This window comes from Typopeltis vanoorti, chromosome 5 (assembly GCF_054136105.1).
Source record: "Typopeltis vanoorti isolate ZY-2024b chromosome 5, IOZ_Tvanoo_1.0, whole genome shotgun sequence".
Lineage (NCBI taxonomy): Eukaryota > Metazoa > Arthropoda > Arachnida > Uropygi > Thelyphonidae > Typopeltis > Typopeltis vanoorti.
The window spans coordinates 103,425,408-103,449,978 of NC_143553.1; the positions used below are offsets into that span (position 1 = coordinate 103,425,408).

Here is a 24,571-nt window from a genome sequence, read left to right on the forward strand (position 1 = left end):
TGGAATTGTTCAATGAACACTTTATTGGAGTATTTCATTCTGGAGGAGTCAGTTTTAATACTAGAGGGATTGGGCAGGTTCAAGGTTTAGCGGTACAGGAAGAGAGTATGTTTCAAATACTGAGTACTCTGGATGTCAGTAAAGCTGTGGGACTGGATGGTATTTCACCACGTGTTTTGAAAGAATGTGCGAAGGAACTGACAGTGCCATTGACCTGGCTTTTCAATGAAAGTCTGGCTGCAGGAAAGGTGCCATGGAATGGAAGGAAGGTAGGATAGTGCCATTACATAAGGGTGGTAGCAGACTGGAAGTGTCTAATTATAGGCCAGTTTGTGTATCATCAGTAGTTATTAAGATCTTGGAGAAAGTAGTGAAGGACCGTATACAGCACTGGGCAGATGAGAGTAATGTTATCTGTGAGAGTCGACATGGATTTGTGGAGGGGTGCTCTTGTTTTAGCAATATGCTAGCCTTTTATGATAAAGTTACAAGAGAATTAGATGAGGAAATGGTATATACTGCCATTTCCTTAGACTCAGCGAAGGCATTTGACAGGGTGCCACATGATAAGCTGATATTTAAGTTACAGCACATGGGTCTGGATGTCAGATTGGTCAAATGGATTCAGGATTGGCTGTCCGATAGGTATCAGAGAGTTGTGTATGGTGGAGCAATATCAAAGAGGCAGAAGGTTACAAGTGGGGTTCCACAGGGCTCAGTACCGGGACCTATATTAACCTTTATATCAATGACATTGTCCATGGATTGCAAGGGGATATTCAGTTGTTTGCAGATGATGCCAAGCTGGGAAGGATTATTAGTAATAGTGAGATGTGGCAGCTTTGCAAGAGGATTTGAATAAGCTAGATAGATAGGCAAATGAATAGGGGTGTTGGTTTAATGCAGCAAAATTTAAGGTCTTGAGGTTTTTGGAAACATCGATGGGATGCTGCATACTCTATGGGAGGAGTTATACTGGAGGAAGTAGGGGAGACAAGAGATCTGGGGTTGATGATTGATAGAAACCTGAAATTTAGTGGACACATTGCAAAGATGGTGAAGGTAACACAGAGAATTGCTGCAATAATGAGAAGGATGCTGACCTGCAGAGATAAAACAGTTATCGTTCCATTGTATAAGACCCTGATCAGACCACACTTGGACTATTGTTCTCAGATTTGGTCCCCAGGATTTGAAGGGGATAAATTAACTGAGGAAAGGCTACAAAGGCAGATAACAAAGATGGTTCCAGGACTGTACAATGATAGTTATGAGGATCGTCTGATGGAATGTGGACTGCAGAGTTTGGTGGATAGAAGAAGGAGAGGCGATATAATTCAAACTGTTGAGAGGTGGTTACAGGATTGACACTGGGGAGTTCTTTCGCTTGGTTGAACAGCGGGAAGGAGTGATGACAAGATGCCTTAAACATCAATGAGTTTAAGGAGTGGTATGACAGACTTTGTGTTTCCCTCGATCAGTCTTGATAGGCTGTGTTTCTTAGGAAGGACCTCCCACGATGAGTCTTTTGACTCCATATAGGCCTGAATAATAATAATCTTCTTCTTCTTCTTCCTAACATGGAATATAGGCCATGTGGCCTGTATCTGTCTCATGCAATCTCTTTCTTGGTCTTCCGATTCTTCTTTTTACACTTATTTTGTATCTGTATAATATTTTTGATAGTCTGCTGTTGTCCATTCGATTTAAATGTTCTAGCCATTTTTGTTTATACTGTCTATGTAGTAATTAATTGGTTTTATTTTTAGGGATTGTAAGATTTCTTTATTTGTTTTGTGGTCCCACTTGGTATATCCAGCTGTTTTTCTGAGGAACTTCATTTCTGCTGTTTGAATTCGTTTTTCATCTTTCCTTTTCATGGTCCATGTTTAGCTCCCATATAGTAGAGTTGGTTTTGACAAGACATTATATAGTCTGATTCTAGTGTGTTTTTGTACCAGGGATGGCTTAAATATATTATTTATTATGCCATTTACTTTGACAAAGTTTGATATTTTAGTGTCTATGTCTTTTTCTTCTTCGTATGATAGATCACATCCCAAGTATCTGAAAGTGTTTACTTGTTCTAGTATTTTATTATCTATCACTATTTTACTTCTTATTGGGTTTTCTCCTTTGAATGCCATTATTTTTGTTTTTTCTTTGGATATTGTCATATTATATTGCTTTGAGATATCATTTAATGATTTTAATGATCTTTGTAAGTCATCTTCTGATGTAGCTAATACTATTTGATCATCTGCAAATAATAGTGTATCTATCTTCATTTGCGAGGTCATTTGTACCAAAAGGGTTATGCTGTTTCCAGGACAGAGGAGAAGGATACACAGTAATATACTTGGTCATCTGGTTTTCAGAAGCCTTTGGAGTGTCGAGTATGAGGAAAGATTGAGAAGATGTAATTTGCAGAGTCTGGTGGACAGGAGGAAGAGGGGAGATATGATGGAGACCTACAAGTTGGTAAGGGGTTGTTATAGGATCAATGCTAAAGAAGTTCTACAGAAAATAGTGGGAGATCAGGGGAGAACCAGTGGTCATCCCTGGAAACTATATAAAGTGGGTGTGAGTAGGGGAGTGAGGGACAATTTTTTTTCATTCAGAGTTGTGAATGATTGGCATGCCTTGCCTGAGAGCATGGTGTCTGCAAGGAGTTTGAATGTGTTCAAGGCATGGTATGATGAGCTGTGTGTGTGATAAAAGGACCTCCCAGATGAGTCTTTGACTCCATGAGGTGTTGGGGTAATAATAATAATAATAAACCTGTTATCAAAAATAATGATATTTACTTTATGCAGTTACCATTATGCTCCTAAATAAATCTAGTAAAATCTTCAAGATTCTTTAACTAGACTATTATTGATTTATTGATTTATAAATATATAATTTTTTAATTAATGTTACAATGGAAATCAGCAATAAAAAAACTATGAAAACAAGCAGGAAGAATGAGAACATTAATATCATTCTCAATGGAGAACTTATAGAACAAGTAAAATATTTAGCCACAATTTTTAGTGAAGATGGCAAATTAAAAATGGAAACAGGCAACAGTATAGACAAAGTAGATATGCTGGGAAGCTAGTTTTACACACACACACACACAAACATGCACGCACGCACACAAGATGTGTTGTTCAAAAATAAGATCAAAAGTTTGCTATAAAGGCTTTATTGCTCATTTTACAACATTTTAAGCACTGTCCTCTTCAAAGTAGTTCCCTCTATTGGTGATGCACCGTTCCCAACGATTCTTCCATTGTTGGAATACCTCCTGGAATGCACTTTCTGTGAGTCCTCTTATTGCGTTTTCCTGAATCTGGTTTATGGTTTGGAAACGACATCCTTTCAAAGTGGTTTTAAGTTTGGGAAACAGGAAAACGTCTGCTGGTGATAAGTCTGGTGAACAGGGCTGCCACTCCTTGGGATTTTTCCCAAGATCTAGGGAATTTAGCTGCTACCTAGGGATCTTGGAATTTTTAATAAAAAACTCCCAAAATCTTGGGAAATTTGAACAAAACTTGAATTTTAATATTTTTGTCATATTTTACTATTATATTCACAATTTTTTTTTTTTTTTTTGATCTGATAAATAAATCGTTTTTGCTCTGTTCTGGTTTTGTTTTCCCTTTCTTATCACACAGGTTTTACATCGTTACATACATATAGCACAACCTCCTGCAGTGTTATCGTAAAGATCCTTGTGCTTATACAGTGTTTGACACATTGTTTAAATTATCAATATTTTTACTTATTTTCATATTTATGGTACTTCCAATCCAACCATATGGAGCCATCAAAGAAAAAACAGAAGTGGTATTCTCAAGCATTTCAAGAAGATTGGTTAAAATATCCTGAATTAAAAGATTGGCTGCAGCAAGACATGAACAGCAAAGATACCAGTTACTGTAAGTGTTGTAATATTACATTTAAAAACGTAAACAAATCTGTGCTAATAAAGCATAAAGATTCAGCCAAACATAAAAGTAATTATTAGTCTGCTAAGTCGACAGCTGTTATTACTCAATTTCTTAATAAGAAAGCATCAACAGAGGATAAAGAATTAGCTAGGAGTGAGTTAATAATTCCTTGCTTCTTATCTGAGCATAACGTCCCATTTTCTCATGTTGATCATTTTGTAACGATGTAGAAACGTGCTTTTCCAGATAGCCAAATTGCTGGAAAGTTGGCAATGAAGAAAACTAAACTTTCTTATGTTATTCAGGATGGAATATCATTCCATGAAAAGTCTCAACTTACCGAAATATGCAAGAATCAAAAATTTTCAATTATAATAGATGAGAGTACAGATATCTCCGCAACTCAAATCTTGGCTGTTGTTGTACGGTATTTTGATACAGATAAAAAAGATGTAGCTGATACATTACTAGACATAGTATGTGTAGAGAACGGAAGTGCTAAATGTCTTTATAGTGCTGTCAAAACTCTTCTGCTGGATCATGGCATTGGGTTTGGTAGTGATAACTGTTCCTCCATGATGGGCGTTAGCAGTGGATTTCAGAAACTGTTGAAAGATGACGTCCCATCTGTTTTTTGTGATGGGTTGCGTTTGTAATTCATTTGTTCTATGCGCTAGTCATGCAGTCAGTGTTTTACCCTCATACTTAGAAGCTTTTCTAAAGGATTTAACCTCCTACTTCTCCCGCTGTGCTAAGCTGCAAAGAGATTTTGTACTCATTCAAGAAGCTGCTGATATAGCTACACATAAAATTCCCAAACTTGCTCAAACCAGGTGGCTGTCGAGGGAAAAATTGGTATCAACTATTTTAGAACAGTATGATGCATTAGTTCTATACTTTCAAAATGAATCAAGGACAGATAAAATTGACAATGCCAAAAAAATTTATGATACACTTACTGACCTTGGAACCAGATCAACGCTTTTTTTTCCTTTAGTATATTCTTGAAAAAGTAAATACACTTAACATAGATTTTCAATCAGAGCATTTCAGGTTACATCAACTATTCCTAAGTGTATCAACAGAATATCTCAATTTACTTAGTTGCTTCATTAAAGATGAGATTTTAAGAAAAGCTAAATTATCAGAAATCGATCCAAGAAACCAAAACAACTATAAAAATGTCAATGATATTTAATTCGGTGGTAGAGCAATGGTGCACTTAATTAGAAACCCTTTTGAAGATAACTCTATTTTGTTGAGATTTAGAAATGATTGTTTAAAAATTCTTGTGGAACTTAGTTTGCAAATAAAGAAAAGATTTGTCTTCGAAGAAGACAGCATTATTGCAACATTACGAATCTTGGACCACAAAAGTTGCTAGTGACCCAAGCCAGTCACCACCTACCATTATTCCTCTTGTTGCTCAATTCCCCACACTTGTTGATGATATTAGGTTAAATCCAATGATGAGTGGAGAAGTTATCGTCTCGTAGCATCAGCTCTACCAATTCCTAAAGATATTGGCATTCATTGACTGACATAAAAGATGGCATGAATAATAATAAATACGGTTTACGGTCATATTATTATTATTAAACAAGACCTCATGGAGTCAAAGACTCATCTGGGAGGTTCTTTTATCACACACACACATCTCATCATAACATGTCTTAAACACACTCAAACTCCTTGCAGACACCACACTCTCAGGCAAGGCATTCCAATCATTCACAACTCTGCATGAAAAAAACCTGCCTCTCACTCCCCTACTCACACCCTCTTTATACAGTTTCCAGGGATGACCTCTGGTTCTCCCCTGATCTCCCACTGTCATATTTTATGACAAATCTTACTATTCTGCTGCATTCATCTGCATGTGTGGAGCGAATTTTCTCACAAGTGAATTGTATAAAAACAAAATTAGCTAATTCATTAAAAACAGAAACTGTGAGAGACAGAATCCTAGCAAAGCAGTGCTTAGCGAGACAAAATGCAACGTGTACTTCTTGGGAGCCACCGAAAACATTAATCAAGGAGATGGAAAGTCACACAGTTCATAATAGATATAAAAATCGACTTAATAATGCAAAGCAGCAAAGGGAATGTGATCAATTACCAGAAGATATTAACGAAAAAGAAGAAGGAAATGTCAATTAAAGTAAGTTAACCATGTATTCTTCGTATAATATACACTTATAATTCTTTTTTAAAATGAAAGTATACTTTGTTACAGGAAAAGAGAAAGAGAGAATTAATAAAAAAAAAAAAAGGAGAAATTGTAAAATTTAAAGAGGTAAAAGGTAAAATGAATTAAGTCTAATTATTAAATTATACAATTATATTATTATTATTACGGGCAACTCCAAGGAGTCGACAGACTCATCGAAGGAGGCCCTAACATCATGTCAAGAACAACTCTCCATCTTTCACATAGTATCTATCATACCTCGCCTTAAACTCATTCATGGTCATAGCACCCACAACAGACTCTGGCAGCTAATTCCACTAATTTACCACTCTCCAAGTAAAGAACCTAGTTCTAACACCCTTCTTAACCACATTTTTGCCCAGCTTCCATGTATGGCCCCTAGTCCTCCCACCACCAGCCCTATTTTCAAAAATATCTTCTGGATTAATCTTATACAAACCCTTCAGTAATTTGAATGACTCAATCATATCACCCCTTTTCTGCCTATCAACCAATTTTTGCAACCCACAAATCTTCAATCTGTTCTCATGAGGTTCATTCCACAGACCTGCCACCATCTTGGTCACTCATCTCTGGATCCTCTCCACCTCCTCCCCATCAAGAAGAAACCCTGGCGCCCATATCTGGGCACAGTAGTCCAGGTGGGGTCTTATCAGGGCTCGATATAGAGGAACAATAACTTGTTTCTCTCTGCTCGTTAAAGTATTTTTCAGTAACCAAGTGATTTGATGAGCTGTTTTAGCCACTTTTGCAATGTACCCCTAAACTTCAACTAACTCCCTATCCACCAACACTCCCAAATCCCTGGCCTCATCAATCTCCTGGAGTACAGTTCCACCAATGTGATATACTGCTAATCTTTTCACTCCAAAATGCATAACCTTACACTTTGCCACATTAAATTGACATCCATTTTCCCTAGCCCAGTCCTCCAAACTATCCAAATCAACCTGCACAATTTTGACATCCTGTGCACTCACAATTGCTCTACCCAACTTTGCATCATCAGCAAACAAGTGAACACTTCCTCTCAGATCCTTTCCTATATCATTAATGAACAAATTCAAAAGTAGTGGTCCAAGAACAGAACCCTGCGGCACACCACTAGTCACAAGCCGTCTTTTGGACTCCACTCTGAATAAACCACTCTCTGGTATCTCTCCATCAACCACCCTCCTATCCATCTCACCAACCCTATATTCATCCCCATCTACTCCAGTTTACTGATTAGAGTTCCATGTGGCATCCTATCAAAGGCCTTGGCAAGGTCCAGTAGAATCACTGAAAAACCATTACCCTTATCCAGTTCAGTCGTTACTGTGTTATAAAACGTCAGCAAATTATTGAGGCATGATCTACCCTTCACAAAACCATGATGTCCCCCCCCCCCAATACAGTATCCCATTTTCATCTATCTAATCCTGTATTCTTCTCGACTAGTTTCTCCAAGACCTTGACAACGATTCCTGATATGCTAATTGATCGGTAATTTACAACAGCAGTCTTGGAACCTCCTTTATGCAGTGGAACTATTTTCTCGTCTTTCCACTCCCTCGGGACTAACCCAGACCCGAGACTCAGATTAAACATGAATAGTCAAGGGTACTGACAATTCTTTAGCCGCTTCACATACGACACGAGCTGGTATACCATTCAATCCCACAGATGTATTGACATTGAGGTTTTGTAATAGACTACTCACCTCCACCTCATTCACCACAATTCCCGTATAAACTTTTGGTTCATTCATTTCTGCAATGTCACCACCTGGATGATATACTCTTGCAAAGTGCTCGCTCAGTAATTCAACTATATCAACTGATTCAGTTACCTCCCTACCATCAGCATTCTTTAAAATCATTCTGCCATATACATTTTTTCTTCTACTTGCAACATATCGAAAAAACTGTTTAGGATTGTCTTTAGCTTGCATGGCCAATGTTCTTTCGTAATCCTTTTTTGCTTTTCTTACCACACTCGATACCCTTCTGGCCTGGGCTTTATACTGTTCATGTGTCTGCTAGTCACCCTTCTCCTTAAATTCCCTCCATAGTTGTTTCTTTTTTTGCAGCTCAAGCTTAATGGTGTTATTCATCCATTTAACTCCTACTTGATTTATTATTCGGACCCTAGGTATACAGTCAGCCATTGCTTCATGCAAACACTTCTTAACCGCCTCCCATGCACTGTCAACTTCTAGCCCTTGCAGTTTTACATGCCATGGCACTGTACCAATCAATCTCCTAAGCTTGTCATACTTACCAGCCCGATAATTCCACATGTATTAATTGTAAATTCCACACCTTTGGCCACCTCCCAAGTCAAGACCCTATGATCGCCCTCACCAATTGGTGGCAATGTGGTCATATTCGTTACAGCCAAATTCTCAGATGCAATTACGAGGTCAAGCACTCTCTCTGACCCCTAGTATTTTCAATTACATGCTGTCGCAGATAGTTATCCCTTAATAACCGCATAAAATCCAATTCCTTCCTCCCATGTGCCCTCTCCTCCTTCCAATCAATGTTACCATAGTTGAAATCTCCCATAATAATTATCCTCCTTCCACTCATTTCTTCTATTTGCTTATGCATACTATCTCCACCATCTATTCCATCACCTGGTCTATAGCAGCACTCAACTGTATATTTTGTTCTCCTAGTTTCAATCTCACACCAAATAGCCTCAAATGTGCTCTTATCTCTATCTTGCAGTTCCACTTCTATTCTCCTTGGCTGTAGCTCATCCGCTATCATCAATAACACACCTTCCCCCATTTTATTCTCCCTGTCTCTCCTGAACACACCATAACCCTCACATTCAATCCCACTAGCTGTGTCATCTTCTGTCAGCCATGTTTCAATAATGCCAATAACCTAACTTATACATATAAACTTATACATTTTTTTAAAAAAATGAAAGTATACTTTCTTACAGGAAAAGAGAGAGAGGGAATTAATAAAAAACAATGAGCAAATTTTTAAGTCATTTTTCTGGTCAGTTAGTAGGTAACTATTTAAATATCAATTTTTTGTATTTTATATTATGCTTTTAATTTATGTGTAATGTTTTAATTAAGCCATGCAGAATTATAAATTAATAAAGACATATTTAAGTGCATAGTATGAGTTTTTTACATAATTAAGAGCATATTTCGGATGCTTTAAATGCTTTTTTGTGTATACTTGGACGCATATTTTGCACTTTTTTATGACCTAAAAATCCGAGCCCTAGTTATTACTACCTGGGGAATTTTTCCCTAATCTGGGGAATTTCGAAAAATGTGAGTGGCAGCCCTGCTGGTGAATAGGGTGGATGGGACAGTTCTTGACTGACTTCAACATGGTTCTCTTTCTGATCATCGGTCAACAAACGCAGAATGAATTTACACTGACGTGACGCATCTGAAGTTTTTCAGTCAAAATTTGATGGCAAGATCCTATGTTAATGCCCACTTCGTCAGCAACTTCTCATAGGGTTAAATAACAATTTCCACGAATCACAGCACGAACTCTCTTTCGACATGGTTGTGTCTGTTGATGTGAAAAGTCATCCAGGCCTGGGATCTTCACCAACCGATGTTCTATCCTTTTTAAAATGCTTAAACCACTCATAACACTGTGTTCAGCTCATTCAGTCCTCCCTGTATACTTGGTTAAGCAACTGAAATGTCTCTGTAAAATTTTGACCAAGTTTGCAACAAAATTTCACACACATACATTGTTCTTTCGTTGTTGCTTTGTCACTAATCTGATGAACAGCTAGTGCACGTGCTCACTTCAGCAGATGTAACTCAATGACTAATGTTCATAGCAGAATGGGGCAAATAGCAGTTTGTTGTCAAAACCTGCCACTAGGTGTGCTCAGTAGCCGCAGTGTGCGCTGTGTGTTGGATGGCGCGCTATTTAAAAAGTTTGGTCTTATTTTGAACACACCTCATATATATAAATATATATATGTTATGGGCCAAGTGACTAATAGGTCTTTATTCATAATGCCCAGCCATTATAAATAATGACTAAAACGGCCATGCAACCTGATAAATTTGATTAATTTATTAAATTGACCACACATTATGAATAAAGCTACATTCCCTTTAGGCGATTTGATTTTCAACAAAAACTTCTAAACTAACCAACCTAAATTACGATCATCTACCTTGTAATATTTTTATATTTCATACTTAATTCTTTTTCCATGTGGTTTCTGCTGCCACGGCCAATAGCAATATTGGCCGAGTTTAACTAAATCGTACTTACCATGTGCAAAATTTAAGGATGTAAGTGAGAGTATTAGAGTGCAAAAAAACAGAGGGCGAAAGAATTGATAGTTGTGGTGGGTATGAATGAATTGAAAGGAGATAAATTTTTTATGAGAGAGGACTTGAAAGTATTGTTAAAGGTAGCGAAAGAAAAGAGTGACAGAGTTAGAATGGTGAGTCTGTTGCCGCAGTATGACAGAGAGGAGTTTAGAAGGAGGGTCATAATTGCAAACGACATTATGCGCAGGTTATGCAGACGGTGTGGTGTGGAATGAGTTTGATGGGCGAAAGGATTTATACAAGATGGATGGCCTGCATTTGAATGAATTTGGTGTGCGGACACTGCAGAAAGTGTTGCTGAATGAAGTGAAAATGGATGTGCAGAAGCAGGGAAACTAGAACTACCAAGGAGGGAGGGGTAGTGGATATGTGGACATCAGTGAGACAGTTGAATGTATATAACGTACCCGAGCCAGTACTATGGACAAAAAATGGGAATGGGATATTTAGAATAACACATCAAGATAGGAGTGGGACAAAGGGACTTCATGTATACTAATGCCAGGAGTATTAGGAACAAGAAGGAAGAATTTTTGGCCTTGATTGGCTCCTCCTGGCCACAGGTTATTGGCATTAGTGAAACATGGCTGACGGAAGATGATATAGTTAGTGGGATAGAATGTGTAGGATTTGTGTGTTTAGGAGAGACAGAGAGAATAAAATGGGGGGAGGGGTGTTATTGATGATAGCTGATGAACTGCAGCCAAGGAGAATTGAAGTTATATCGCAGGATAGTAAAAAGGGCTCATTTGAGGCAATTTGGTGTGAAATTGAGAATAGCAGAATAAAATCTACAGTTGGGTGCTGCTACAGACCAGGTGATGGAATAGATGGTGGAGATAGTATGCATAAACAAATTGATGAAATAAGTGGAAGGAGGGTAATTATTATGGGGGATTTCACTATGGTAACATTGATTGGAAGGAGGAGAGGACACATGTGAGGAAGGAAATCGATTTTATTCAATTATTAAGAGATAACTATCTGAGACAGCATGTAATTGAAAATACTAAGGGCGTGAGACTGCTTGACCTGGTAATAGCATCTCAGAATTTGACTGTAATGAATATGACCATGTTGCCGCCTATTGGCGAGAGTGATCATAAGGTCTTGACCTGGGAGGTGGCTAAAGGTGTGGAATTTTCGGTTAAGACACGGTATATGTGGAATTACCGTGCTGGCAAGTATGACAAGCTTAGGAGATTGCTTGGATCAGTGCCATGGCATGTACAACTGCAAGGGCTGGATGTCGATAGAGCATGGGTAGTGGTCAAGGAGCATTTACAGGAGGTTATGGCTGATTGTATACCTAGGATCCGAATAGTAAAACAAGTAAGGGTTAAATGGATGAATAACACCATTAAGCTTGAGCTGCAAAAAAAGAAACAACCGTGGAGGGAATTTAAAGAAAGGGGTGACCTGCAGGCACATGAACGGTATAAAGTGCAGGCCAGAAGGGTAACGAGTGTGGTAAAAAAAGCAAAAGCGGATTGTGAGAGGAAACTAGCTATGCAAGCTAAAGAGAATCCCAAACAGTTCTTTCAATATGCTGCAAGCAAGAAAAAACTGTACATGGCAAAATGATTTTAAGGAATGACGATGGTAAGGAGGTCACTGAATCAGTTGATATAGTGGAGTTACTGAGCAAGCACTTTGCAAAAGTATATCATCCAGGTGGTGATATTAAAAAAATGAAGGAACCATTAATTTATATGGGAATTGTGATGAATGAAGTGGAGGTTAATAGTCTATTACAGAACCTTAATGTGAATACATCTGTGGGATTGGATGGTATATGAGTGAAGCGGCTAAGGAATTATCAGTGCCCTTGACCATGTTGTTTAATCTGAGTCTTGGGTCTGGTTTAGTCCCGAAGGTGTGGAAAGAGGGGAAAATAGTTTCACTGCATAAAGGAGGATCCAAGACTACGGTTGCAAATTACCGACCGATCAGCATATCAGGAGTCATCAAGGTCTTGGAAAAAGTAGTCAAGGGAAAAATACAGAAATGGATTGATGAAAATGAGATACTGTACAGGGGAACAGCATGGCTTTGTGAAGGGTAGATCATGCCTCAGTAACTTGCTCAAGTTTTATAACAAGATGACGGCTGAATCGGATAAGGGTAATGGGTTTACAGTGATACTGCTGGACCTGGAAAAGGCATTTGACAGGATACCACACGGAATTCTAATCTGTAAACTACAACATATGGGAATGGATACAGGGTTGGTGAGATGGATAGGTGGGTGGTTGATGGAGAGATATCAAAGAGTAGTTTATTCAGGAGTAGAGTCCAAAAGACGGCCTGTGACTAGTGGTGTGCCGCGGGGTTCTGTTCTTGGACCACTGCTGTTTAATCTGTTCATTAACGATATAGGGAAGGATCTAAGAGGAACAGTTCATTTGTTTGCTTATGATGCCAAGTTGGGTAGAGCAATTGTGAATGCACAGGATGTCAAAATCTTGCAGGATGACTTGGATAGATGAGTTCTGAGAATGGATGTCAATTTAATGTGACAAAATGTAAGGTTATGCATTTTGGGGTGAATTAGCAGCAGTATACCACATTGGTGGAACTGTACTCCAGGAGATTGATGAAGCCAGGGACTTGGGAGTGTTGGTGGATAGGGAGATGAAGTTTAGGGGGCACATTGCAAAAGTAGCTAAATCAGCTCATCAACTCACTTGGTTTTTGAAAAATACCTTGACGAGCAGAGACAAGCAAGTTATTGCAACTCTGTACCGAGCCTTGATAAGACCTCATCTCAACTACTGTGCCCAGATTTGGTCACCTAGGTTCCTTCTTGATGGGGAGGAGGTGGAGAGGATCCAGAGGCGAGTGACTAAGATGATAGCGGGTCTATGGAATGAACCTTATGAGAACAGGTTGAAGATTTGTGGGTTGCAGAAATTAGTTGATAGGTGGAAAAGGGGAGATATGATAGAGACATTCAAATTGCTAAAGGGTTTCTATAGGATAAATTCAGAGGATATTTTTGAGATCGGGACTGGTGGTGGGAGAACTAGGGGACACCTATGGAAGCTGGGCAAGAGTGTGGTTAGGAGGGGTGTTAGAGCTGGGTTCTTTACTTTTAGAGTGGTAAATGAGTGGAATAAGCTGCCAGAGTCTGTTGTGGGTGCTATACAGTGAGTGAGTCCAAGGCAAGGTATTATAGATACTGTGATCTAAGGACTCCCTGGAGTCATCCGTAATAATAATAATAATGTGGGCATCACGCAATATCTGAAATATTTCTTCAGTGTGAACATAATATTTAATCAAATTGCCATATGAATATTACAATACCCGTATATGATGTTTATATGTTATGTGCCAAGTCACTTTGGTTTTGACTCTTTCACTTTTTGTATCATTGTCAAATATGCTGATTTTCTAAAAATTTGAGTGATCTGAGCAAAGTTTCTTTCACATCTCCCAACAAAAAAATCCAAAGAATTTCTCCTCCCCAAGCCCTATTGCTTCTAATACTGCCAAAAGGTATCGTTATTATCACTTTGCCTGACCAGATGATAGCAGTATTCATACTGACCTGTCAATGTGATAAATTATGATAAACAACGTGAAATTTATCACAGTGCCGGGTTTTTTGTCATTATTTATAATGGCCAAGAATTATCAATAATGCCCATATTAATCATTTAGTCCATAACATATATGAGGAAAAAAAGGAAAATTAGCAAACATTAAACCTGCAGTATACACGAGAAAAATAAAACAGACTATCAAAGTCAAGTGATCACATATGATAGCGCTGCATAAGATTAGAGTTAAACAGATGCCACCAATCACAGAATGACATTAAAAATGAAGACCTTGATGTTGTAGTATTCAGGAATTCAAGTGGTATAGTCACTTAAAAAGAATGTAAGAAAAGTTAGAAAAATAAGTGTTTAATGCCATGATGCCAGGACAAAGAGCTTTCCTCATAATAACAAAATAATTTGGAGCAAATTGTTGATAGAAGTTAGTAAGGATATGAAGTGTTAATATAGTATGCAGTGCTGGTTGGTTAACTGAGTACACTAACCACTTGGTTAGTGTATCCGCTCTCCAACCAAGGTCGCAAATTTGAATACCAACATGGGATTGATTGTTAGTGACTGTCTTTATGGTGGAAGATGAATTTCATTGCCCAGTGTGAGACCACTACCCCACTTATTGGGGGTCTGAAGTGGCTGAAAAGGTTCTATGTTTGGTGTCTAGAGCAGGGTTTCTGGGCCATATAAAAATAAAAATAAATAAAAACAAATTTACAAAAAATATATAAAATTCACAAAAATGGGAAAAAAATCCTTAGCCCACCCACGGAACAAATGTACTATAGGTTTAGTAATAACCATTCATGGGTGATAACCACATTAAAATATATATATATATATACAGTGGAACCTTGGTTGTTCAACGCCTCTGTTCTCGAACAATTCGGTTCCCGAACATAGTTTCCGAACAAAAAACGCCCCGGTTTCCAAACAGAATTTCGGTTCCGAACAGGTAAATGACAACCACGTGCTCCACGTGCCTGAGCTGTAAGGCGGGAAAGTGTCAGTTACGCAGCAGCCTTTGTTCAGTGCAGCCACCTGCTCGAATTCGCAGCGAGTTTTCTTGATTTTCTGTTTTCTTGTTGTTTTTTTCATAAATTATTATTAATTAAGCTACCATGGGGCCAAGGAAGAATAGTGATAGCAGCAAAGCGAAAAGAAAAGTTGTTAGAACCACGATAGAGATGAAAAAAGAAATCATATCCAAACATGAAAATGGCGTTCGTGTCTCAGATCTTGCTATGCAGTTCGGTATGGCGAAATCAACGATCTGTACAATACTCAAAAATAAAGAGGCAATCAATTTTTGTCTATATTTTATCTATTTATTGTGTTTATTCTTTTTATGTAATATTTTATGCATTTTCATTATGTTTGTATACGATCTTATGCATGAAGTACTGTTGTAAAGGTTTAAATAAACAATTATCTGGGGTTTGGGAATGGATTAATCCATTTTACATTAATTCTTATGGGAAAATGGTTTCAGTTTTCAAACAATTCGGTTTCCGAACAGCCTTCAGGAATAAATTAAGTTCGAAAACCGAGGTTCCACTGTATATATTCAGCATTATAATTATTATTATTATTATGATGATTCAGGCCTCCATTTATTCAAAAGACTCATCATGGGAGGTGCTTCCTAGAAAACACAAAGTCTATCATGCCACTCCTTGAACTCATCGACCATTCGTGCTCACACTACTCATTCAAGCAATGCATTCCATGGTTCAACTGCCCTCCATGCAAAGAAACCACTCCTCACCTTCTTGCTCACAGTTTCCTTTCATAACTTCCAGGGATGGCCACTGTCCTCGTTCCTTCCTGTTGTTCCACCAAGCAAAAAACTCCCCAGTGTTGACCCTGTAACTACCTCTCAACAGTTTAAAATCTCAATCATATCTCCTCTCCATCTTCTATCTACCAAACTCTGCAACCCACATTCCCTCCACCTGTCCTCATAACTAACACTGTACAGTCCTGAAACCATCTTTGTCATCCACATCTGTACCCTTTCCACAATTAATTTATCCCCTTCATTTCCTGAGGACCAAATATGAGAACAATAGTCCAAGTGTGGTCTGATCAGGGTTTTATACAATGGAATGACAACTCTTTTATCTCTGCAGGTCAGCATTCTTCTGAGTATTGCAGCAATCCTCTGGGTTACCTTTGTAATATGTTCCCTGAATTTCAGGTTTTTATCAATCATCACCCCCAGAACTCCTGCCTCTCCTATTTCCTCCAGTACAGCTCCTCCAACAGAGTATGCAGCCTCCCATTGATGTAACCCCAAACCTCAAGACTACATTTTGCTGCATTAAACTGACACCCCATTCATTTGCCCATCTGTCCAGTTTATTCAAATCCTCTTGTGGGGCTGCCCCATCTGCACTATTACTAATAACCCTTCCTAGCTTCACATCATCTGCAAACAACTGAATATCCCTAACTGCAATCCACTGACAATGTCATCGATATAAAGGTTAAACAATACAAGGCCCAGTACTGATCCCTATGGAACCCCACTTTTAACATTCTGCCTCATTGATATTGTCCCACCATACAAAACTCTCTGATACCTATCAGATAGCCAACCCTGAATACAGTTCACTGACCTGACATCTAAACCCATGTGCTGCAACTTAAATATCAGCTTATCATGTGGCCCTGTCAAATGTCTTTGCAAAATCCAAAAAAATAAGAATGGCAGAATATGCCTTTCCCTCATCAACTGCTCTTGTCACGTTATTATAAAAGGCAATCATATTACTAAAGCAAGAGCACCCCTTAACAAATCCATGTTGACTCTCACAAATAACATTACCCTCATCTGCCCAATGCTGTATATGGTCCCTCACTAATTTCTCCAAGACCTTAACTACTAATGAAACATAAACTGGTCTATAATTTGACACTTCCATCTGCTACCAACCTTATGCAATGGCACTATCTTACCTTCCTTCTACTCCTTGGATGCCTTTCCTATAGCAAGACTTTCATTGAAAAGCTAGGTCAATGGAACTGTCAGTTCTTTAGCACATTCTGTGCTAAAGAACTGACAGTTCAAAATCTGTGGCAAAATTCCATCCAGTCCCACTGCTTTATGGACATCCAGAGTACTCAGTACAGTATTTGAAACACTCTCTTGCACCTCTAAACCTCGAACCTGCCCTATCCCTCTAGTATTCAAAACTACTTCTCCAGAATGAAATACTCCAATAAAATGTTCATTAAACAACTCCATTATGTCCTCTGCATCAGTCACTCTATTCCCATTTTTATCCCACAATCATTTCTCCTCCTACTGGCAGCTAAAAAAAAAAATTCCCTAGGGTTTTTTTGGATTTTAGAACCAATTTCTTCTCATATTCCAGTTTTGCCTTCCTTTCCATACTGGTCACTCTCCTGGCATGAGTTTTATATTCTTCATGCATCTGCTCTCCACCCTTCTCCTTATATCTATTCCATTACCTCTTTTTTTACCTGCAATTCCTGTTTGATATTGTTAGTCATCCACTTTACACCAAATTGTGTCCTCTTCTTCACTCATGGAATACAGCTTACTATTGCTGCGAACAAATATTCCTTCACAATTTCCCAAGCACTAATGATATCTCACCCTCCCAATTCCTCCCTTCATGGAACTGCCCCAAGTTGATATCTAAGACTATTATAATCACTGGCTTTATAATTCCACATTCATTCCACTAGAGTCTGGAGGGGGATAATGATGGGTAAGGTGGCCTCTTGTGGGAATATGTGCTTGGGAGAAGGGGGAATACATCACCAATACATTCCCAAGCACCTATTCCTAGAAGAGGCCACCCCATTATATACTGCATACGGCTTAAAGTAACATAGCAGAAATCTGATGATGATTAAAAACATAGATATCTACTTCCTTCATTATTTATTTATTTCCCCTAAAATTTTGCATAAAAATCTTATTCGAATCCTTCAGGATTCAAATAACTTAGAAAGATGGCTAAATGAATGTGGAATATCAGTATAACACAGTAAGTTTCATTATCTACGATTGGAAAGCTGTATACTCTTCTGATGGAATTATTATTATATGGATATCTCTATTGAGTCAAAAGACTCATTATGAGGAACCCACACTGACTATTATTCACATAATACCTATCATACCTCTCCTTTTTCACTGTTGGGTTACTCATGCATCCAGGAAACCATTCTCTCATTCATCACTCTCCAAACAAATAACCTAGTCTACACATCCTCAAGAACCATATTCCTACACAATTTTCAGAGGTGACCCATTGTGCTCATCCTGCTACTCATGTACTGAAAAATAACTGCCACAATTTCTTTTGTATCAATCTTATAGAATCTCTTTACCAACTTATTAAACTCTATCATGTTCACTCTCTCCTCTGTCTGTTAACTAAACTGTGCAACTCACACGCCCTTAATCTATCTTCACAGAGAGCATTCCACAGACCTGTCACCAGTTTGATCACTCATCTCTGAATCCTCCCCACCATCTTCACTTCTCAAAGAAACTCAGGAGACCAAATCTGTGCAATTTCCATCAAGATGTAGTCAAATCATAGCCTTATAAAGAGGGAAAATAACCTTACTATCAATGTGTTCTTCAATATCCAAGTAATCCTCTGAGTTATTCTGCCAACCCTTGCAATATGTCCTCTGAACTTCAAATCTCTACCCATCATCACCCCAGATCCTTAGCTTCATCAATTTCATGTAATCCACCACCATCAATATGATACAAATTATGTAATCTTCTGATCCTATTACCTTAAATTTTGCAGCATTAACTTGAGAACTATTATCATTTGCCCATTTTGTCAATTTATTTAAATCATCCTTCAGGATATCTTCATCACCTTCATCAACTATTACTTCCTAGTTTTGCAAATTCAACAAACAATAGAACTGCCTTTGCAAAGTACAGCAGTATCATGGTGTCACTTAATTATAAAATGTGATAAATTACTAAACATTTTAAAAAACCATGCTACCCACCATAGAGTATGATATTCCGATCCACCCAATGTGGTGAAATTTTCCTTTAACCATATTTTCTAATACTTTAACAACCACTCCTGATATATTAATTGGTGTGTAATTTGCTACTTCTGTATTGGAGCCACCTTCATGTAATGAAACTATCTTGCCCTCTTTCCACTCCCTTAGAACCTTGCCAGAGCTGAGAATTAGATTAAACAACTTCATAAGAGGTACTGCCTGTTCTCTTGCACATTCTTGTAGCACACAAGCTGAAATACCATAAAGTCCCACTGCTGTATTCACACTGATATTTTTCAATATGTTGAATACCTCCAGTTCATCTATCTCAATTCTCACACAGCCTCTGTCACATCGGTATATGCAGAGTCTCCAGCAGATGATACACCTTTGCAAAGTGATCATTTAGCAACTCAACTATTTCTTCAGCTTCTGTTCCTTTCCTACCATCAGCACTGAGTAAGGTTATTCTTCCATAATCATTCTTTCTCTTACTTGCTAAATAAAGACAAAAAAAACTCTTCTAGATTTACTTTTGCCTGCTTAGATAATTTTCTTTCAAAATCTGATTAAGCCTTCATTACCATACTAGTTACTCTTCTTGTCTGTGCTTTATATTGCTCAAGAGTATACTGATCATATTTTTATTTATATTCCTTCCACAATGCTTTTTTTTTTTGCAGCTCCTGCTTTATATTGCTACTCATCCATCCACTTAACCTCTAGCCAGTTTATTGTCTTGACCCTGGTATGTAATTAATCTGATACTGCCTGTCTCAAACAATCTCTTCCAATGCACTACTAATATTCATTCCTTGTCGTAGCTTCTTATGCCACGACACTGCTCCAGGCTGCCACGTAAGTTTGTCATAATTGCCAGCTTTATATAAGACCCTGATCAGGCCATACTTAGACTACTGGTCTCAAATTTGGTCCCCAGGATTTGAAAGGGATAAATTAACTGTGGAAAGGATACAGAGGCAGATAACAAAGATGGTTTCAGGACTGTACAATGTCAGTTATGAGAATCGGCTGAGGGAATGTGGACTGCTGAGTTTGGTGAATAGAAGAAGGAGAGGTGATATGATTGAGACTTTTAAACTGTTGAGAAGCAGTTACAGGGTGGATGTTGGGGTTCTTTTGCTTGGTGGAACAGAGGGAAAGAGTGATGACAAAAGGCCATCCCTGGAAGTTACAAAAGGAAGCTGTGAGCAGGAGGGTGAAGAGTGGTTTCTTTGCGTGGAGGGGTGGCTGAACTGTGGAATGCATTGCCTGAGAGAGTGGTGAGAGCAAGAACGATCAATGAGTACAAGGAGAGGTATAATAGACTTTTTGTTTCCAAAAAAAGGACCTCCCATGATTAGTCTCTTGACTCCATGGAGGCCTGAATAATAATAATAATAATAATAATAATTAGCAACTGTATGAATTCCATTTTCATCTTGCTATGTGTCCTTTCCTCCTTCCAATCTATATCCTCATATAGTTGGAATATCCCATGAGAATTAGCCTGCATTCAGTGTACTAATCTGGCAATGCATGGCATCCACGTCCTCTGGACCCTCAGGTTCTATAGCAGCAACCAACAATATATTTTGTTCAATTGGTCTTGATCTCACACTAGACAACTTCAAATTAACTATCTTCCTAAGACCTTAATATATAATTTTGTTGATTGAAGTTCTTCAACTATCATTAATAATACCCCTCCTCCTCCTCCTCCTCTCTTCCATCGCTCTTCTCTGAAAATACAATATCCCTTACATTTAATCTCTGTAATTGCATCATTATCTTTCAATCAGTCCCACTGATGCCAATAATTTCTGGACAAGTTGGCCAATGTCAAAAACTCCTCTCCTTTATTTCTGATATTTCTGGCATTTGTATACATGAATTTGAAATTCCCTTTGGCTCATAGTTACCCTTGCATAATGTCATTTCCGTCTCATTCAGATTTGAGACCTGGGAAGCTGCACAAAGTTGTTCACAGTCATTTCTGGACTCATGTTCAGATATTACTGGGGTGTCTAGATACATGCTTGACAGCATCCCCACTAATATCTCGTGTTTCTTTGATTTTGCACTTCCAAAACTCTCACTAAACAAAACTTTGTCTAAATATCCAATTCACTTTCTTTCAAGTGTAATCTTTCAAGCGTAGCCCATTAGGTATATGTAACTCACACTATTCCTCCTGCACAATCTTCTCACTGACTCCTTAGCAATCATGGACCTTCTGAAATCTGTCCTATCATACTGAGGTAGCAGACTCACAAGCTTTACTTTCTTATTCTTTACTTTTGCTTCTTTCAACAACTCTTTCATATCTTCTCTCTCATTACATAATTCTCACCTTTCCAATCATTAGTGCCTGTCAAAATAGTCAACTCTTTCAGTGCTCCTTTCTGCAAATTAACAGCTCTCCACCAATATCCTTGATCTTCGGACTTGGAAAACATGCTTTTGTCACTTTCTCATTAAGTACACCTTTTATCATTGAATCCCCAAGCAATACTTTCTCTTTACTCAGAGTTTCTCACACTTTTATACCTTTCCCTTTATTCTCCTCCTGCTACACCACACTTCAATCGTTTCTCCAGTAGCTTGATCCCACATTCTGTCCTGTGAAGGAGTTTGCTATTACTCTCTGTACAGTCATCTCATCATCATTAAGAAGGGGATAAAGAAGAAGGTGCAAAGAAGAGTTACAAAGATTATATCCAGATTATGGGATTTAGAATATGAGGATAGATTGCGAGTATGTGGATTACAGACTCTGGTTAAACAAGAGAAAGAGGGGTGATATGATAGAGGTCTATAAACTTTTGAATGGGCGTTATGGCATTTCAAATAATGAAATTTTTTGTTATATGGAAGGCTGGGAGAGAACACAGGGGGCATCCATGGAAGTTAAGGTTGTTCTCAGTCAAGAAAGGGTTAAGAGCTAGGTTTTTCTCCCAGAGAGCAGTGAGTGAGTGAGTGAGTGAAATAATTTGCCCTTATTGGTAGTGAGTGCATCTAGTGTAAATGAATTTAAGGTATGATAGCTGAGTTGGGTAATTTACAGCCTCCCTCGATGAGTCCTAGACTCCCTGGAGGTCTCAGATAATAATAATAATTATTATTACTTTCATCCACTTCACTCATACTCTCATTCATATTTTGTACCATATCATTCACTGCTCCATACACTGCTTCCACTACATTCTCTGCAATACTTTCACAATCCTGCCTTACATCCATATCAGTTATTTCATTCTCTTGTTTTGGACACAACTTGCATTTCTTTGGAGGAAGTGAAAGAAGCAAGGAAGATTCATGCAGTGAAGATTCATGATAATCCATAGGATTGCTAAAATTGAGTTCCCTGATCAGCAATAAATAACTAAATGGTGGCTTCTATTTGATAAGGCCCTGATTATGCCATATCTCGAATACTGTTCATATTTTCTTATCATGATTTGAGGCCAGAGAGGATACAAAAGGAAGCAACAAAAATTATTTTGGCAAATACAAAATGTCAGTTTTGAACAGACTAGAGGCAGGTAATCTGCAATCTAGTGGGAGGAAGACAAATGGATGTTATAACAAACATTTTAACTATCAAGAGATATTTACCAGAAAGACACTGAAAAGATTTTTCATATGACAGAACAAGGGAAAGAGAGAGAGCTCTGTTTGAAATATTTTCAATAGATTGGTGAATAAAAGTAAAAATAATTTTAAGGAATGGCTTGTGAGACACTGTTTTTTAAAGCAGACCTCCAATGCTGATTCTCATGACACCAGAGGTGACACCTCAAAGGATTCCAAGGACTCATTGCAAGATGGCACTCCATTCCACACAACCTACTACCTACACTGCTAATCCTCCATCATCTAGCAAGTAAAAGTGTCTCTTAGTCAGTCTCATAAGGAAATGGTAGTTTTTTTTTGTTTTTTTTTCAACCAACAAACAGGCTAGATGGCAAGAAGAACACAGTTAACAGACATATATGGATGACAAAAATCAAATTGGGATCTTTTACACTTATTATTATTTGACGCCTCCAGGGAGTTAAAAGACTCATCCAGGGAGGGCACCTGCTGTACAACTCTGTCCCCACCACTCAATCCATTAACTATGCCAACGCCATCTGCCGCTGACCACCACCACTAGTATTTCCACAGACAATCACAAACATCCATGTCCACGGCGGGATTCGACCCCGCAGCCTTTTGCCTGGAGAGCGGATACGCTAACCACTCGGCCAGCCAGGCTGGCCAAGTGGCGGATGTCCGGTGGTTCTTCCAAATGCGCTATGGAGGCGATTAATTATAATAATTACAATAATAGTCTGCCATAAATAATTCTCCTGTTTTCAACAGCCTAACCCATGATATGTGTGTATCCAGTGGTGTAGCTAGAGCTTTTACCCCCCCCCCTCCCGGGGCGATCCCTGAGGTTGCCGCCCCTCTCAATACACACCAAAAATACTACAAAAAGTCAAAACAATATATAGGGAAATAAATTAAAACACTATGATTATTTTTGAAGTAAAACTTTAATTTCAACATTCTAAAGTGTTATTTTTCTTGCTTTTCTGTTAGCAAAATTCGTCGATGACATTGGCGAAGTCTATTTCATAGTAATGTAGGTAATTCTTAATCAATTTTATTTAGAAACACTCTTCTCACAACTAGCAACACTTACAGCAATTGTAAGGAAAATTCGCAGTAGTATTACAATATTTGGGAATGAGTTCTCGAGACTGTATTTTAGAATTAACTGCAAAGTTCAAAAAGGTTCAAAGTACCGCCCCCTCCTCTACTCTCTAGCTAGGCCTCTGTGTATATCTATATATATATTTGCTTCAAATAAGGTCTAGTTGCTATGACAAATTATTTTTATGCAAAAAAAAAAAAAATACCTGATGTTACGGTATCACCCCAGAAGCCGCTGGCACAACCAATCCGAACTGGCCTACTATTTGGCTTTTGTGAAAATGGACGTGTATATTTTGTATTAACTCGGAATACATTTCGAAATAAAACACCAACTTTCGTCAGTCTGAAAAACATACTTAAGTGCTCGAGTTTAACTTTAATTTCAAGTACAAAAGGGAAATATCATGCGACGACTGCTTCTTTCGCATATCACACTATATATTCCTTGTCAGATTAAAGGTCATAATTTAAACCTCTCAAGTCTAGCTACTGTAATTTCTAAAATCCGCCAGTTTTTTTTTTTTTTTTTTTTGTCTAAGTGTGTGTGTTTTATTTAGTTATTATTATTGTACTCCCTCTTAAAATTGAAAATTACATGAGAAGTAAATAAATATACATCAATGCCTTTGTTATTCCACGAATAGTGTACTGCTTAGCCTTAATTTTTTGGAAGTTAACATACTGTTGCAACTTTTGTCATCCCTAGATCAGTGCAATTCTAACATACATAATCAAATGAAAACGAACAGTGAATGCAACAGCCTTGTTTCATCAGCAACATAAAATCCGATGCAAGGAAGCAAAGTTTATACTG

The 24,571-nt window shown here is 38.1% G+C and overlaps 1 protein-coding gene across 2 annotated transcripts in view; it reads right to left on the reverse strand.

Moving 5' to 3' along the window:
• LOC150106701 (uncharacterized) overlaps nucleotides 1-24,229 on the reverse strand; it is a 568,467-nt gene extending 544,238 nt beyond the window's left edge. For both annotated transcript variants that reach the window (XM_090393288.1, XM_090393289.1), the window contains exon 1: nucleotides 23,961-24,229. In XM_090393288.1, coding sequence (XP_090249414.1) covers nucleotides 23,961-24,111 — 151 coding nt within the window. In that variant the 5' untranslated portion in view covers nucleotides 24,112-24,229. The remainder of the gene's footprint in view (nucleotides 1-23,960) is intronic.
• Nucleotides 24,230-24,571: the final 342 nt, after the last annotated feature.